At 35.5% G+C, this 19,192-nt stretch overlaps 1 protein-coding gene across 3 annotated transcripts in view; it reads right to left on the minus strand.

The window, feature by feature from the left end:
• Positions 1–19,192, minus strand: part of UBR3 (ubiquitin protein ligase E3 component n-recognin 3) — a 232,659-nt gene that overhangs the window by 159,347 nt on the left and 54,120 nt on the right. For all 3 annotated transcript variants that reach the window (XM_032637364.1, XM_032637365.1, XM_032637363.1), the window contains exons 6-8: positions 12,000–12,066; positions 7,588–7,718; positions 6,220–6,448 (exon numbers count right to left, since the gene is read on the minus strand). In XM_032637364.1, coding sequence (XP_032493255.1) covers positions 6,220–6,448; positions 7,588–7,718; positions 12,000–12,066 — 427 coding nt within the window. The remainder of the gene's footprint in view (positions 1–6,219; positions 6,449–7,587; positions 7,719–11,999; positions 12,067–19,192) is intronic.

A 19,192-nucleotide genomic window follows, 5' to 3' on the forward strand; every position in this document is an offset into this window, starting at 1 on the left:
TGCTGGAAGGAGGAGATGGGGAGGATTAGGTTTGTACAAAAACTTTACTATTAGAAGTTATAGCATGTATGCATTAGCTCTGTTGACCTATTCCAGCTTAACTGATTCACTGGACAAACAAGCCCCCCATTCCCACTGTAAAACACACTAATACCCATAATACACAGAATGCTCAAAGCTTGTAGCCTATTCCCTAGTACACAAGCCCCAAGGTATAAGCTTATCCAGAGTCTGTTTTTGCTTCTGTTCATACTAATTGTTCTTTTTACTGTAATTATAAAATTTAAGTTACAAATACATAATCTGATAAAATATGAATGCATAAATAGAGGTATAACAAAAACTGGATCATAAGCTTTTGAAAGACAGTAAAAGTGCCTAAGAAAATCTTGGAGGAGAAAAATCACAAAAGTCTAGAAGGATTTTACACTCAGACTGCTTCATGAAAATCTTTATGTTCTTACTCTACTTTAAAGAAAATGAAAATCACAGATGCTGCTTTACAGATGTGGTATATACAAGAAGGACGAGGGAGAACTCCAGTAAAGAAAACCATACCTTACAACTGCTTTGCCCAAAATTAAAAGGTTGGAGAACAAACATACATTCCTGTGGTTTAAGTTAAAATCCACTGTTTAAGATACGTATGTATCACTTTTTAACAATGCCTCACTTTAACCAACTTTTCAAATAACCACCTCGTAGTCAAACTCATCAGTGAAGAGGGCTTCTACTGCACTTCTTATTTCCATAAATTAAATTTAGGTTTCAGCCCATGAAATTACTTTACCCAACTCAAATTTAACAAGACATAAGAACAGGACCCACAACAGGTATAACTGAATGAGGAAGTGGGGGTAAGGGAGCTTTTATAAATTACCCACATCTGAGATTCAGAAACGTCCTCTCTGACAACTACTGCCACTGTGAGTTGGTGAGCAGCTGATACTGATGGGACAGTGCCTAGGGATGCCGGGATTTTTTAATTTTTTAAAACATTGAGAATCACTGTTCTATTTAATTGAAATCAGAGGATGAATAAGCAGAAAATAATTAATCAAAATCACTATTTTCCTGACACTGCTTTAAGTACTACTGTTCTTGCGAAAAATACCTTGGAATCTTTTATGAAATAACATGATTAGAGCTTCTATTTTTATCCAACTGATACTTTTCCAAATATAGATACAGAGAGAGCAATGAATCAGTGTTAAATGATATTCACTCATCCACAAATATTTACTGAGCTCCTACTGAGGGTCAGGTAATCTAGTAAGCTCTGAAAATAAAGCAGTAAAAAAAATCAAGATTTATACATTCTCTCTCTCCACTGAGGTTAATATCTAAGAAGACAGAGTGTGGTAAGGTCTGTAATAGGAAAAGTACAAGAAGTCCTAAGAACATATATAAGCTGGTCTACAATTAAGGAAAAGAGTTTCCTGAGGAAGTGATGTTTAACTGAGATTTACAGAAGGAAGCAGAAATTGGGATTAACCAAATAAACTAGGGATGGAGAGGAAATGATGTTCTAAGTAGAGGAAGCAGTATAAAAAAGGATGGAATTACTGGGACAAAGAATGCAGAGAATAGGTGGCACAAATGAGTCTAGATGGCCTCATAAATCAGCTTCAGGAGTCTGCAGTTCATGTGAAGAGAATGGCAAGCCACAGAGGGGGTTTTAAGAGAGAGGACATGACTAGATGTTTAGTGTTGAGACTGATTATATAGGAGGGTGCTGATGACTAGCAGTAGAAGGCCTAAAGATGGCAATGGCTTGAACTATGGTGTTGGCATGAAGATGCAGAGATGAAAAGAACTGGCTATTCTAAGATATTCAGAAGGATTTAAATGACAGACCTGGTGATGTTCACTACCTCTACAAAGAGTAAGAAGTCAAAAATTACTCCTAGGTTTTTAGGTTGGGCAACTCTGTAGATGGTTAGAGTGGTACCAACACACCGACTTGAGTGCTAATACACACATACATATATACACATACACACATATGCACAAATGCAATAGAAAAGAAGCAGGCTTGATAGAGATAGAATGGGTTTTTGGTGCTGACACTGAGTGTCTGAGGTGCTTGTAGACATCCAAAGGATATAGTTTAATAAACAATTTGATATGCAGGACAGAAGATCAATCTGGCATTATTAGCAACTACAGACATTCCTATAGTTATGCAACACATAGTTTGGTTTGTTTTTTTTTTTTAAACTTTATTCCTTTTTTTTTTTTTAAGTTAACCATTTTTTAAAAATTTATTTATTTTTGCTGTGTTGGGTCTTCATTGCTGTGTGGGCTTTCTCTAGTTGCAGTGAGCGGGGGCTACTCTTCGTTGCGGTGCACAGGCTTCTCACTGCAGTGGCTTCTCTTGTTGCAGAGCATGGGCTCTAGGTGCGCAGGCTTCAGTAGTTGTGGCACAAGGGCTCGGCAGTTGTGGCTCACAGGCTCTAGAGTGCAGGCTCAGTAGTTGCGGCGCACGGGCTTAGTTGCTCTGTGGCATGTGGGATCTTCCCTGACCAGGGCTCAAACCCGTGTCCCCTGCACTGGCAGACAGACTCTTAACCACTGCGCCACCAGGGAAGTCCCACAACACATGGTTTTAAGTTCCATTTTAAACAGACAGTTGCATAAGACAAACTGTAAAATTTCAGAGATATGGGAAGTTATGAGTTATATTTGGAATCACAAAGTAGTATGGTGCAGAAATGAATTCAACAAAGTAAAAGTATAAGGAAGGGAGCACGTACTACTAGAGGCTTTTTCCTATTAATCTTTAGCTGTGCTGTGGCCATGTGAATTCTCATTGTATCAGCTCCTACATTTACTAACAGTGTAGACAAAATTTTCAAATATTGTCTAATGGCAATGTATACAAAGGCTAGATAGGGGCTATTACAAAGTAAGAAGTATAAAGAACTTGCGTAATATCTGTAGCTAGTTCAATATATTTAAAGCTCATTCCAATACTCTTCATGTAAAAACAGGGAAAACATATGGTGCTTTTAGAAAACCAGTAAGTATGTAACATGAAATGTTATGCTACTTTTGAAAGAGGAAAAAAAACAGAACAGGAACTAAAGATAGTTTTAGACTTGGCTTAGAAATAATGTAATTTATTGCTAGAAAAAATACATTTATATTTAAAGATCTTAGCAATGCTACTTATAGCTATTTAGCTTTTGGAAAATTCAATTCGTGTAAGAATTTCCAGGACAGACTAACTGCATAAGAAGGAAGTATGTGTAGAAAGCAACTAAGACCATGTAATACGATTTCGGAAAATATGGGAAAAGTGAGAAGCACAGAGACAGCAAGACCAAGTGCCAAGAAACACCAACACTGATAGAACAAGTAGAAAATAGTTTCATGCCACACAAAGAACAGAGAATCAACAGTGTAAAATGATAATGAAAATCAAGCAAGATAAGGTCCAAAGTGTTGCCGCTGGCTTCCTTATCATGTAGTCATAGAAAGGGTGACCATATAATTTATCATATAAACAGGGACACTTTTGAGAGTAAAAAGGACTGTATGAAAAATGATGTCAAAATAACAGGCAGGGCTTCCCTGGTGGCGCAGTGGTTGAGAGTCCGCCTGCCGATGCAGGGGACGCAGGTTCGTGCCGCGGTCTGGGAAGATGCCACATGCCACGGAGCGGCTGGGCCCATGAGCCATGGCTGCTAAGCCTGCACATCCGGAGCCCGTGCTCCGCAATGGGAGCAGCCACAACAGTGAGAGGCCCACGTACCACAAAAAAAATAAAAATAAAAAAAATAACAGGCATAACTTGGAGCTGTTCTGGGGAAAGTAGGACATGTGGCTACCGGAGTCATGGACAATTTTGGAGACAACAATAGAATGACGGAAGCAGACACTAGATTGAGGTGGGTTAATGAGTGACCGGAAGATAAGGAAATGAACATAAAAACTCTCTCAGGAAAGATGCCTATAGCAAAAAGTGGGAGGCAGACTCATATACATCTTCCTCCCAAACATTCTCCTCTGAAATGCAAACCACATAAAAGAAGCATAGCTAAACCACTTAGTCAGGAAAATAGACTCAAGATTCTTTTCAAAAGAGTAAATACTTCTAACTTTTTTAAAGTTTTCCAGTTTATAAATTAAAAATACTGTACTTGTGAAAAGTCCTTTTCTAGTTATATAATTCTACACATAAGAACATCACTGATAGGGCTTCCCTGGTGGCGCAGCGGTTGAGAGTCTGCCTGCCGATGCAGGGGACGCGGGTTCGTGCCCCGGTCCGGGAAGATCCCACATGCCGCAGAGCAGCTGGGCCCATGAGCCATGGCCGCTGAGCCTGCGCATCCGGAGCCTGTGCTCCACAATGGGAGAGGCCGCAACAGTGAGAGGCCCGCGTACCGCAAAAAAAAAAAAAAGAACATCACTGATATAGCTGAATGATGATAGACACTATTTCAAAAAAGAAAAGAGAAAGTAATAATACGTAGCCAAATCTCTAAGAAAGAAAAGGTCATCCTACACAAAGACAGAAATAGTACAATACAAAGCAGCTCTTAATTTTTCTTTTAAAAAGGTAAAGAGGTATACTGTTCAATGTAAATAATATATTATTCTCCCACTATACCTACAATGGGAAGGCAGAGTTACGCAGTGGGTCAGAGTATGGGTTAGACACCTAGCTTTACCACTTACAGCTATAAAACCATAGATCACTGACTTTTCAACTTCCTAAACCAGAAATGTCTCATCTATAAAATGGAAAAAACAACATCTCCTCTCCAGAATTACTGATAAATTAGATAATACATATAAAGTACTGAAAAAAAAAGCATGGTATACAGTAAGTGCTCAAAAGATGGTAGCCATCATCATTATTAGCAAGCTATTATCATATATAAGGCATCATGCCCTGCACTGAGTCCTGTATAAATTTTCAGGCTATGGTATTGCATCTGAGAATAGGCAGACTATCAGTATAAAGAGAAAATAGAAGCTGATATGCAAAAGGAGACAACAGTAGAAGGCAAGTCTCAAGTATAAGATCTCCCATCCACAGAGAATGGAAAGGTCCTAAGATTTAATTTGAGGCATTATTTGTTGTTACTTTTTAAGTTTAGCTCCAAGTGCCAACAAGTGAAGACACAGCCTGGCTGTATTGTGGCTAAGAACAAAGATTTGACATCAGGAGATATAAAGTCCTTCTTGGCTCTGTCATCTACTAACTATATAATCTACAGCAAATGACTTAATTTCTTTAAACTTCAATTTATTCATCTTGAAAGTGGAAATAATAATAACGCCAATCTAGAGAGTTGTTCAGGGGCTTCCCTGGTGGCGCAATGGTTGAGAGTCCGCCTGCCAATGCAGGAGACACGGGTTCGTGTCCCGGTCCGGGAAGATCCCACATGCCGCGGAGCGACTGGGCCCGTGGGCCATGGCCGCTAAGCCTGCGCGTCCGGAGCCTGTGCTCCGCAACGGGAGAGGCCACAGCAGTGAGAGGCCCGCGTACCGCAAAAAAAAAAAAAAAAAGATAGAGAGTTGTTCAGAAGCTTAATTGAGACAACATATAAATAGTATTAACACAGCGCCTAGTACAGAGCAAATACTCAAACAATATAAATTATTACAAGGAGGTGAAGTCAAGATGAAAGACCACAAAGAAATAAGAATGGGAGGAATTCCTAGAAATGTTATGGAAATTTGAGGAGGCATAAAGGAAGAAAATTAAAGATCACACTAAAGGAACATATAAAAGGCAAGATTTATTCCAACTTTTAAATTATAAAAGTATATGCATATAAAATGTCTAAAGCTGACAGTAACAAATTCATGATTAAAAAAACAGAAACATATCTAATTAATAAGAAAATGGTTAAATAATGGTCAAGTCGTATGCTATTACTACCCGCAATCATGAAAGAACATGTTCTTGATGTGTACACTTGATAGCATATTTTAAAGTACATATTCTCATCTATAAATATACTCACATCACACAAAAAGACAGAAAATATCCCAAAATATTTGTTAATATTATTTGTGAATAACAAAACTATAGGTGATTTTAAAGTTTTTCTTTAAATTTTGCTGAAATTTTAAAAAATGTTTCTTTAACAAACGTATTATTTTATAATATTTTTAAAAGCTATTTTTAAGCATAAAGGAAGTTTTTAAGATTAGTTATACAAAGTATACTTATAAAACTAGTGAAAATAATTCTGAGTTTACCTTGTAGCTCACTTTTAATAAGGCAACTTTCCATCATGTATAACAGCACAGTGACCATAATATCCAGCAGCTGACATTCTTCTGTTACCTGTCTGGCTAGCTCCTCATTGCTGAACAACTGAACACTAATATGCACAATTCTGTTAGACATTGTGTCTGATTCATGACTTTTCTTCAGTGTTTTCATAATGAAAGCATAATGCTGAACAAAAGTTTTTGTAAAAGCAACCTGTAAAATGTTTTAAATAGGAAGAAAAAAAACACAGTTTAAGTTTTACAACACATTTTCCAACATATTATACTAGCATTTTTAAGTTATGATTAGCTTGTGATGATATCCAAGATAAATGGAAAAATAATTTCAGTGATGATGGTAGTCTTACATTTGTCCTTTTTTTGGAAAATTAGCAAAATACTTTGGTGGTTAAAAAAATGTTCAATATGTATTTTAAATTATTAAAGTTTTAAAGCAATTACAAAGATAGTCTAAAAATACAAATCTTCACTTTGCTCACAAATATATCAATTCACTAATGTCAAAGTATGTGTCTTTGTTCTGTGCTACCAACTTTAACAACAAAATCTAAAGCCTCACCTGAAAACCATCACAGAGTTGTTTATATAACTAAACAATAAGTGAGTCAATGTGACTACTCCAAAAGAAATAATATCTTTTCCTATTTGATCTGAAAGCCAACCACTATTCTGACTAAATATTGTCTTCTGTATACCATATACACTTCCTCTATTGTTTTCTTAAGCAGGTATAAAGACACAAAACAACAGCATTATTAAAGTGTCACTCCTAAAGAGGCTTTACTACCTAAACCATAAGAACTATAGCATGATTTACTGTCTTTTCAGACACTAGGTTATATAACTTTGCCATAACCATATGGTAGTAACAGGTGAGTCCACACCCTCTGAAACTAGAGACTTCACCTATGTACATGTGTACATGAGTCAATACCATTATGTCTGTAACAGTTATGGAGAGCAGCTACAAACTCCATGCTTTTCCCATGCCTAACCATACAATCTGAATTCAGTTGCCCCCATTAAACATTCTCATAGCACCTTGTACCTTTCTCCTTTAGAGAACTTACTACAATTTGTAACTACATATTTATTTGTGCAACTGTGTTTTTGTTTGTCCCCCAGCAATCCCTTTGGACCAAGTTTCATGCACAAAGGCAACCCTTAGGAATCCTGCTCTGTAATGGTGCTCTGACTCAGATCTACAATACTGTGCTTTTTGTGCAGGCCCTCTTTTGGCAACAGAGCTGAGAAATATATCAAAAAGATTTAATATTGAAAAGGCGAAGAAAGAGGAGCAAAGTTCAGAAAGGAAGGAAAAAATGTAGATACCTTATACTCTTGATCTGGAAGCATGTTGAGTAAGAAAGTCACCATCTTCTGGGGAAATTCATACTTTATGGTCCAAAACAATAGTTCTTCTAAGAAACTTTTATGCTTCAAAACATCCATTATGGATTGATCTACATAATAAAAATAAAATTTATCACCCTAATGATTTAAGTTGCTCATCTCACTAAACCTTACCATGATTAATAACCCATCAACCTCAAACTTCTGAACATACCTAAAAATTAAGGCTATCCTTTCAATAATTCAAATGATAATGCTAACAATATCAAGCTAAATTTCTACAATGTCCACAGTATATAAATAATAAAATACTTAATCCTTATAATTTAATATAAAGCAGTTACTAGAAAAATACGTAATTACTTGACCTTAAACATAAGCCATTTATCTAAAATTTCTACTAAGATTTAAAACAATTATCTTACAAGAACAATATTCATGGCACTTAATTTAAAACAGTAATAATAATTTTAACCTAAAAACATACTATTAAGGACATAAACTCCAAAGTTATCTAAATTTTTTATTTTTGAAAAAAATCTTTATGGATGAATAATTTATTTCTCTAAAATTATCCTTCATAAATGAAATATTAACTTCACTAGAGAAGATAATCACTAGTACATTGCTTACTCTAGTATACAGAAGCATTTACTTTCTTCTGGTAGGAACATACCGGGAAACACATAGAACATTAGATATGCTTACTTGTACTGGACTCAAGATGCCCTCTTCATGCATGGAGGAAACAGGAAATGCATGCCCCTTTTGAATAAAGGTATTCAAAGGGGGGGATAAAATTATTTACTGGAAAGTTTATTTTCTAAAGCCAAGTACCACTCCTTGAGGGTTAGGCTGTCTCTTGCTTATCTCTGCCTCCTTGCCATGCTTAATCAACAGAAAGGTCTCAACTGGTATATGATGAATTGAAATGTTTTAAATTTTTATTTTACATTGGAGTATAGTTGATTAACCATGTTGTGTTAGTTTCAAGGTGTACAGCAAAGTGTGAACTGAATATTTTTAATACTTTGGCTATCTCTTTCTCTCACTTTCTCTAATTTCTTCCCCTCAAAATGAACTAGAAAATTCCATTAATCTTTATTGGAGCAAATTATCTTGGGATACTGCTCTGGATCATCAGCTCACATAAGGGCATCAAGAAGATAAGGGCATCAAGTGTCAACTATCAATGGACTGTTTCAGTGACAGTGCTTAAGCAGAGACTAGAGTTAGATGAGATATTTGAAAAACCAGTATCACATGAACCAAAATACTCAGGTACAGCCCTTAATTATATCACAGTTGAAGTAGTCTTGCAGGGTAAACCTGCAGAGTTTTTTCAATTAACCTTACCCCAATCCTACCCCAGTGTCACAGTTCTTCTATTATTGAGTAATGTGTTCATACCACATCTCCTCAGGTAACGGGTCTAAATGAGTAACAACTCAGTATTTAATCACTCTCTTGATTCTTTTGTAAAACACTGAGTTTAATAAGACTTGAATCAGCTTTAAAGTTAGATGTAACTTTAACCCCATGTTAGATTAATAATTAATAATCCATTATTTTCAGAATAATAATTTCATTAATCTAGAGACACTATGATTTAGATTACAGAGAGACCAAAGTATCTGCTAATCCCCTACCTAACTCCCTTTCAGTGGTGCCTTTAGTATAAACCGTATATAGTAGGAGTAAAAGTATAAATACAATTACACTACACATCCCTTTATTGGAAACAATAATTCTTTATTTTCCAAATCTCAGAATTTTCTACTTGTAAAACAGAAATCTCTTCCTCTTGAAATAGATCATTCCCAGGATATGGCAATGATTTAAAAATAAACATAAACCAGTCCTGCAAGAAATGAGGTAAAATATATTCAAAGGCACAAGCTGACAGATTCAAAGCCAAAGAAGTAATAAAATTAGGGACCAAATGAATCAGGTGACAGGAATATAAGGATTACAATTAAAACTTAGAATATAATCCACAGCACACATTGCTGAAGCCAATTTAATTCTCAAAATTCACTTGGTACTAACATGACTGAAAATTTCACAGACTACCAAAAAAATAAAACCCTCACAGAGAAGAGCTTCTGAAAATAATTACAAAGTTGAACAAAACTAGCAGTATTTATCCTAAAATTCAGTTATAACTCTCTGCAAGCTTGTATTAGCCAAAGAAAAGCCTGAAGCTACCATAATTATTATATGTCAAGCATTAAAAAAGATACATTAACTTTGTTTTAAATAAATAAAACAATCTGAACGCACCAGAAAAGCTATGGCTTCTACTAAAATGCTGCAGTTATGTACAATCCAATTTTTCTAACTTCAGACATTTTAAAGAAGGGAGAAAAACCCACAATGTCTTCACTGTTATTCTTAAAATAAATGATATCAGTTTCCAAAGATATTTAAAGCATGTGTTATATGTATTACGTGTTATGTTATGGAAATGTGGTTAGAAATGCTTCCATTAGTTATGTATGATTATTTACCTTTAAAATCTTCATAAAATTGCCATGACCTTTACAACGCCTAAACAACTCAAGCCAAATTGTAAAAAGAGATTTTTGAAGAATCAGTATGTGGTACAAATGTATAACAGCATTTAATTTAGACAGCAGAGTCCAGCCTCTGCAACTCACAAGCTCAATAATCTTGGCCATGTTAGCTGAAGCCCTCTAGGCCTAGGCTTTTCACCCTTAAAATTGCAGTTTTGAGAATAGACAGTGATGTGTTTGTTAGCACAGTGCCTCTCCTCTTGCCTATCATTACATGTTTTATTTTCAGCTCACTTTCAAACTGTTGAATCAAATTCTTACAAAAACTAAACCACTCCCTGAACTTCAGACATTTTCAAAAGCAACAATTACTTTTTGAAAACAGAGGTTCTACTAATTCAAAAAGCCTCACTTTCAACTTTTTCAAAAAGCCACTTCTTCCACATACATACTTAAACCAAACATGATAACTGATCAAGTCTTAAATCTCTATACCACTTCTTACCAGTAGAGGAAGGAAGAGAAAACAATCAATCTCAAATGCAAAAGAATTTATATAATAGAAAATCAACTTCAACATAAAGGCTGCATAAAAAGTAACTTCAGCCAGAGTTTGACCAGGCTGAAGGAAAACAATGACCTCTTATGCCATAACAGGTATTTTCTGAACATCCCTGAAGCGTAAACTCAAGTATATGCCTAACAATCTCCTCCAACTCAGATGTGTCTCAAGAACTCAGGTAAACACACGGACAACTCTGGTAAGTCAAGGGGGCAGTTAGCCATATGGACTTCTAATTTCTTTCAGGCATTACAGGTTCTCTGCTGGGCCACGAAGAAAGGGAAGATGTGCATGTTGGCCAGCAAATCAAATTTCATGCCCTTTGCTAACAGTCTGTAAGTTAAAGGTGACAACATGAGTAACTAAGTAAAGACTTGCAGACTTACAAAATGAGCCTCAACGGAAACTGCCTGCTTGCTCCACCTTCCAAGCAGTCCTAAACTTTCCACAAGACACACTTAGCACCAGAAGTAAGAATCTTTTCATCAAAATAATATTTTAACCTCTGGAGACTTTCTAACAGACCATACTAACCCAGAAAATAGACTATGTTAAGATTTGGAAATCCATGGCAAAAATCCAGAGCACAGGCTGCCAACTAATAACAAGTACTCTAGAAAAGCTTTTAGGAAGGGTCAAGAAAATATAGTGATAAAGCATTTAAACTCTGGGATTTGAATTAAGGACCTACTTCTCATTAGCTGTTAAACCTAACATGCCTCCATTTCCTCATTCATAAAATAATAATAATAAAACCTGCTTCATATGGTTACTTGGAGAATTAAATGACACAATGCATGTGATGTGATTAGCACTATGTCTAGCATATATAAAAAGTTCAATAAATATTACTCATTACTACTCTATTCCCTCACTACAGGCATATCTACTTCTTCCTTTGCAACAATATGTATTGAGTCCTTTCTGAGCCCTTAATATGTGGTAAGTGCCATTCATTCTCATTCTCACTCTCTTTCACTCTTGTTACTTTTTCTCACACACACACCCAAAATCTCCCTCTTGCTCATCCTTTAAATCAAATTAAAGCTTTACACCAAATATGCTGCATCCAAATCAAAGATTCAATGAAGAGACTATTTTTCTGGCTCAAATATGATGTTGCTCATTTTATAAAGAAAACAAATGAACAAAATCCCAACAGTAAGGGTTTTACTTGCTTTCGAGGTCCCCCCACAATCACGCTCTAACAACACTTTCTCCATATTAGACAAATCTAATAACATTACTCTCCCTTCAAGTGCTCTTAATGATTAAGCATTTTTTTATACAAGGAAAAAACAAAATATAAATACCTTTGGTGTTACTGCTTAGTTTGACCCTCTTTCTCTTGCCCAGACCTTGACTCCCATCCTGATCCTCCTGGAGAAAAACAAAATTAGCATTATCTATAGTCCTATTCATGAATTTATACATTTTATGTAAATATAAATATGCTTATAAATTATGTTAAATATACAATACAGGCATGCTTACATATTATTAACCAACGATTTTATGTATTTGCTGTCATAAAATATATTTTAATGCTGCTAACTTTAAATTTCAAATTAGCATTATAATTAAAATATATCATGAAAATCCTTAGGATTAAAATATAAGAGTTCTTAAACTTAATCTGTGCTTCTAATGAAAGACTCTTAAATACCCCAAAATGCCAAAATAAAAATTTTCCTAACCTTATAAATATAATATCAAAGAAGCTAAAGGCAAGGAGGGAGCAGATTAGCATAGGAAGGGGAGAAGGAGAAGAGGGTTAAAACAATGAATAGAGAAAAGGCTTTGAAGAGTCTAACACAAACAAAATGAGTTCAAGAGATCAAGTTCTGAAAAATAAGCATAGAATATTAGAAGCTGGAGTTGACAGTCAAAAAAATAATATTAGAACAAATTAAAATGTGCTTAGGAAAAAAATCCAAGAAGAAAATACATGCATTTCTGCTCACATGTAATATATCCATTCCTGAAAAAAACCTCATATGAAAAACAACAAGGCAGACTTCCCTGGTGGTGCAGTGGTTAAGAATCTGCCTGCCAATGCAGGGGACATGGGTTTGAGCCATGTCCAGGAAGATCCCACATGCTGTGGAGCAACTAAGCCCACGAGCCACAACTACTGAGCCCACATGCCAAACCACTGAAGCCTGCGTGCCTAGAGCCCGTGCTCCGCAACAAGAGAAGCCACCGCAATGAGAAGCCTGTGCACCACAAATAAGAGTAGCCCCCACTCGCTGCAACTAGAGAAAGCCCGCACACAACAACGAAGACCCAAAGCAACCAAAACTTAATTAATTAATTTTAAAGAGAGAATATGTAAATATAGAAAACACTTTAAAGATGTTTAAAAAAAAAAAAAAAGCTGGGTCTTCCTTGGTGGCACAGTGGTTAAGAATCCGCCTGCCAATGCAGGGGACACAGGTTCATGCCCTGGTCCGGGAAGATCCCACATGCCACGGAGCAACTAAGCCCATGCGCCACAACTACTGAGCCTGCCCTCTAGAGCCCACGAGCCACAACTACTGAGCCTGTGTGCCACAACTACTGAAGTCCGTGCGCCTAGAGCCCATGCTCTGCAACAAGAGAAGCCACCGCAATGAGAAGCCTGCACACCGCAATGAAGAGTAGCCCCCACTCGCCTCAACTAGAGAAAGCCCACACACAGCAACGAAGACCCAACAGCCAGAAATAAATAAATAAAATTAAAAATTTTTTAATTAAAAAAAAAAGTCTTACAGGAAATAAAAGGGTGAGGGGCAGACCACTCACAACCTATTTTGTAACCTAGAAAGTTTGTAACTAAAGAAGTAACAGAAGCAATAATCAGTACCTGGGGAGATCATTTGGATGCCCAGGCAAACATCTTGGAGTGATTTGAGGCTGTCTCAGAGGATGTTAACAACCTACCACAACAAAAAGGTGGGAAGCTAGCTGGCTGAGACAACACAGAGGGAAGAGGAGCAGAGGAAGCAGCCTGCTACTAGAGAAACCAACAGTGAGGATAGCGATGTGCCTCTTAGGGAGGGAGCGATGGGTACAGATGCTCATTTCTGATTTACTTTGAATGTTGCTAAAAAGGTTCCTGCTGCCTTCATAGCTCATGGTTTTTTCCCCTCCAGCTAAAGGATATGATTCTACCCCACTATCCCAGCTCTCCTGAGCTAGGAAAGATTGCATAGGAATCCAAAACTTCCATGTTATACTGACACCTTTTTCCTATTATTTCCAAACATATATGAGCCAACTGGTATTATAAAGACATGTGGTAGCATTTTGGCACACAGTCTGTTGTGCTAACCAATTATGTTGGTGGCAGGTTAGAAGCATGGTACAAATTCCCAGACACTTGCTCAATTAAATCGAATCTCCAAAGCAGAAAAGCCTCAGCTTTAAGCTGCTGCTCTACCCACTGGTGTAGTCTCCTTGGCCTGCGCACCACAGACTTAACTCCAGGTTTCTGCCAAGTCCAGCATCAGTCCTCAGGACCAGTCTGGGGTTACCCAAAGACACTACTTAGCTCAGTCATTCAGCATTTACTAAGCACTTCAATATGCTCTCCCTGTTAATTCCTACCAAAGCCAGGCCTCTATGGTCTACCTTGCAGTAATACTGACAGTCAAACTACACTCTCCTCTTCCTCTGCCACCCTCACCTTGCTCTTAGAGAAACTCAACCAGTATGAAATTTGGAGCCATAAAAGACAGACATAAGAATGTAAAACTATGCCACAGGACCCAGAAGGTTCTAAAATTTGAGATTTTAGCTAACAGCCATTTATGAAACTGCTCTCCCAGCCCTGAGAGAAAAAAAAAAAAAAACTTTTAATGTTATATTCCAGGTTAGGATTACTTCATAATTTCAAATACAAACTTCCTATGAAAAGAGTGTCCTTGATCAAGCAATAGTCATGGCAATACAAAGTTTTATAAATTTCCCAACCTTACACTTTAAAAGGACAAGTAAAATTAGCCAAGCAAAGGAAAGTCATTCCAAGAAGACACCATGAATAAAGGCACAATGACAAAAGTCTAGAAACAAAGATCAGCTTGACATCACCATAGATATCAAACTCAGCTAGGAAGGGAGTTTATCTCCATCTAAACTGGTGGGAAAATGTGTACTCTTGTACATCGCTTGAGAGAGTATATAATAAAACTATTGTCCTGAATGGCAATTTGTCAATACACATGTCAGAAGTCGTTAAAGTATATCTATCACTGGAACAGAAATTCCAGTTCTAGGAATTTATCCTGAAGAAATAATCAGACAAGTGAATAGGAACTATATGCATAGATACTCATCACAATGTTATTTATAATAGAAAAAAAAAATCTTTGGTTTCCAACAGCAGAGCAGGGGATTAGGTAAATAAATTATAGCACACATTATATCCTATGAAGAAAAACAATACTAGAGGTCTAATATTCACTGTGACCAGATAGACGTTCAAAACCTATTACTATAAATGAGAAAAAAATGGCATGCTATGAAGAATAGCATATGGAGTATGAAACCATTTAAGTACTGATAATACACACAAATAAAATCTCTTAAAATATACCCCTTGCTACAGATGTTCAAAACTACCATTAGTAAGAACAGCAGGTTACCGAACAGCATATATATAGCACGGAGCCATTAAAATATACTATATATAAAATCTGTTAGAATATATTTGTTTACAGTAAGTCACCTCTAAGTGATAGAGTAATAGGTAATTTCATCATCTTTTTGCTAATATTAATTTTCTATTTATTCAACGATGACAATGAATTATAGCTTTAAGCTAATAAATATGTTTTTAATACTAATTCTGATTGCCAGTCCTAACTACAACAATCTGCTCAAGATAATGGATTACTGTGTTATCTATTACAAGTCCCATTTTTTTTATTTTGAGAAAGAACAAAACTTTTAACAAACAGGAATAACTTCCAGTGGTGGGATATTCAGGCATTAAGGAAGATGAAAACAATTCCGTTATCATGACAAGACCCCACCCACCCCAAATTCATGATAGGGAGTTATAGTTCTTTCCCATTTATCCATGAGAAAACAGTACAGAACCCCTGGGAGAAAATGATGGTCCAGCGGACAAAAGAGGAAATAAATAACCTCAACCCAGACAGCATTTGTACAGCCCTCAGAAACACTTTCCAAACCTTAACTAGTTCCTGGGCACAGAAGTAGACAATATTGCTATGTGTGTTTCAGGCATAAAATACATATACAAATCCAAAATGAGAGAAGAAGACCCCCCCCCAAAAAAAATCAGATTCAAACTCCTACCCTGCAAAATTTACAGATGGTTTTTCAACCCAAATTAACCTTTCTTTCTTTCTTTGATGAATTTACTGGACAGATGAAAAAAAAATGTGAGCTCCATAAAAAGAAGTCAAGTAAATTCACAGCTGGTTAAAACAATACTCAGAGAATGTTAATACAGAATACACAAAGCTAAAAGGAACATTTAACATATAAGGTTATAAAAATAAAATCCAAAGGAGATCTTGAGAGACTAGAATGAAATGGAAACAACATTTATGTAAGCCACTGTAATATGAGACTGTTTGCTTTAAATCAATTCTACAAATACAAAGCTGAGAGGGAGCTCTCAAACTTGTCTGAGAGCTGAAGGGGTGGGTGGGGTGGGGGATCTGGGCATTTCATTTGACCACTGGGGCTCTCGCGACAGTCTAGCATAGCTGCTAAAAGGCTAACAAAAAACCTTGGGCCACAACATGCTTCATGACAAGATGTCCTTATGACTCTATACCAAATCAGATCATAGATTTTAAAAGGGAATAAACAGATGAAAGAGCTATGAGCAGCAGAGAATACTAAATAACTAAAGCTAAAAATTTAAAGGGGTGTCTTATGGGAGTAAAAATTAAAATATTTCTACAGGGGAAAACAAGAAGAAATGTGTGAAAATTGTAATATTTAACACAGTATTGAGAAGAGATTCCTAATAATTAGAGCTATCAGACAAAGGAACAAGTTGCTTCATAAACTCAGTAAAGCTCCCAACCACTGGAAGTGTTTATGGAGAGGGTTACCAATTGTCAGGAATGTTGTAAAATCAATTCCTAAACTGGAAAAGAAATATATTAGATATTTCTAAGGCCTTCTCACCAAAAGTTTCTGTGATTCCCCACCCCACCCTTTACCTTTAATGTAATTTATGATAACTAACTAATTAAAACCAAATCTTATACCTCAAAATAAAACAGTATTTTTCTTTTACCTATTCATTTATGAAAAGCTACTCTGGCTTTCAATTTCAATAATCCTGCTTTTGCTGCAAGTTTTGACCAAATTAGTTTTAACTTTTCATTGCATTCTATCTTGAATAAAGGCAAGAATATTGAGAGCACATCTACATAGTAACTTATTTTATTTTGTTAAGTATTTATTTTTCAGTTATGTAAGAGTATGCAAAACAGAAGACTAGAGGTAAACAAACAAAATAAACAATGGTTATCTCTGGATAGCACAGCTGAAGGTAGTAAATGTTTTTATTTTTTTATTCTGTTTTTCAATTTTTCCACAATGAACATTCATATTTTTATAGTTACACAGGGGGGAAAGTGTTTTAAATGATTTCATACAGAGATTAATGATCTGGTCATTGCACAGAGAAAAATGGACATTGCTACAGTAATGGCCACAGTGAATATAATCTTTCCTTGAAAAGTTATCTTGATCTAAGAGGTCCTATTTTCTCTAAGAAACTCTCTATTATACCCATGTACATATAATTCTAGAGATAATTTTCTTCTGAACTGAATTATGTGATGGTTATAAATAAATCTAAACAAAAAATGAATAAACACAAATTTACATTTAAAAATACTTAATGAAGTTATAATGTGCTCCTATTTTCTTTTCTTTTTGGTTCCATACAACACAAAGAACATTTTCTACTCTTATTACATATTAGCTACACAAAAAAAGAGTAAGAAATAGTAGTATGAAGAATGTCATGTGTATAAATAGCCCTGCTGAGTACATAATGTTCTCTTACTCTAGGGACAGCAGGGACAAATACCTGACACAACTTGTGTGAATAAAATTAAGTAGAGAGTAATAGTATACACATTCGAGTAAAACTTTACAAATAGGAAAAATCTTGCTGCTGTTAAGAGTTTCAAACCTGGTTCTTCATTTTTAAAACAAAGTGGTAGGACTAGATTACCCCTAGGATCTCTTCCAATTCTAACTTACAACATTTTTTAAATTGTTACAAGTCCCTCTCTATAGTAGTTTTTGAGATGTCACTGCCCTCTTCTCATCCTGTCTTCCTTTTTATACAATTTGTTAAATTATAAGAATGAAATCACAAAAAGGGTTTGTTCAATAATCCCATGGGCCTGTAAGGTAAGGGTGTAGAAATTCCAATCCTTAAGACATATTCAGCTCTTCATTAAATTTCAAATATAAATACTAAAAGCAAACAATCATTTGTGCCTGCAGTTGCAAATGGCTTTAAAAGCTTTAACGAAATTTTTAAATGCCATAAAATAGGTATTTGTTCAAGAACATCTGTATCTGGATACTCTTCTTCTATCATACTCTTTCCATCTACCTTATCCTTTCATCTACTTTCTCCTTTATCTATTCCATCCTTTATTAAATTTAATTTGCTTGCATTTTCATCATTTATATATGTAAAAAGTGCTTTGAAAAGAAGTACAATACAAATTTAAAATATTAATGTCATTAGTTTTTTTAAATATCATTAGTTTTTAAGTGAGTGGGTGGAAATTCTTATATTTTCCCTCTAAATATATCACACTAAAACTCAATTAACTTAGTTCTTATTCATGATATCTAGGCACAAAAGGAAGCTTTTTCCATGTAGGTCACTGGTCCTATTAAAATAATGTTTCTCATTTAAGAAATAAAAGCAGAACAGAAGACCCCGAGATTAGCAGAAGAGTTACACTAATTTTATAATTTCAGTATAAATTAAATGCAAATTTATAATTTCAGTATAAATTAAATTCAATAATTTCAGTATTAATTAAATTCAAAACTATATTTTGTTCCTTAAACTGCAATGAATGCTGTAAAATTTTATTATATCTCCTTTTGTTTTACAAAGGTAAAGATCAACTTTTTTAAAACTCTTACAACTTCAAATATAAGCTTTCACTCTCTTGAGGTACAATAATAACTACTATACTTGAGGAAAACTTTGTGATCTTAGTTAAAACCCTACAGTAGCCATTTCTAGCTACAGTGGTATTTCATTACCATGTTATAGTTTTTCCCAACAGACAAGTACGACTGAAATAGATGGAAAAATACATACTCAATTATTGGTATGTCACGAGTCATTTCTAGGATATCAACAGAATCCAGGCAAAAGAATGGCAAATGGCACTTGTGGAAGTTTTGAAACGTGTTTACAAATTCTTTGACACTCCTCCCTTCGAGAGACAGGATCTACCTCCTTTGCCATTAAATCTGAGCCCATCTTAGCAAC

This window comes from Phocoena sinus, chromosome 7, assembly GCF_008692025.1.
Source record: "Phocoena sinus isolate mPhoSin1 chromosome 7, mPhoSin1.pri, whole genome shotgun sequence".
Taxonomy (NCBI): Eukaryota; Metazoa; Chordata; class Mammalia; order Artiodactyla; family Phocoenidae; genus Phocoena; species Phocoena sinus.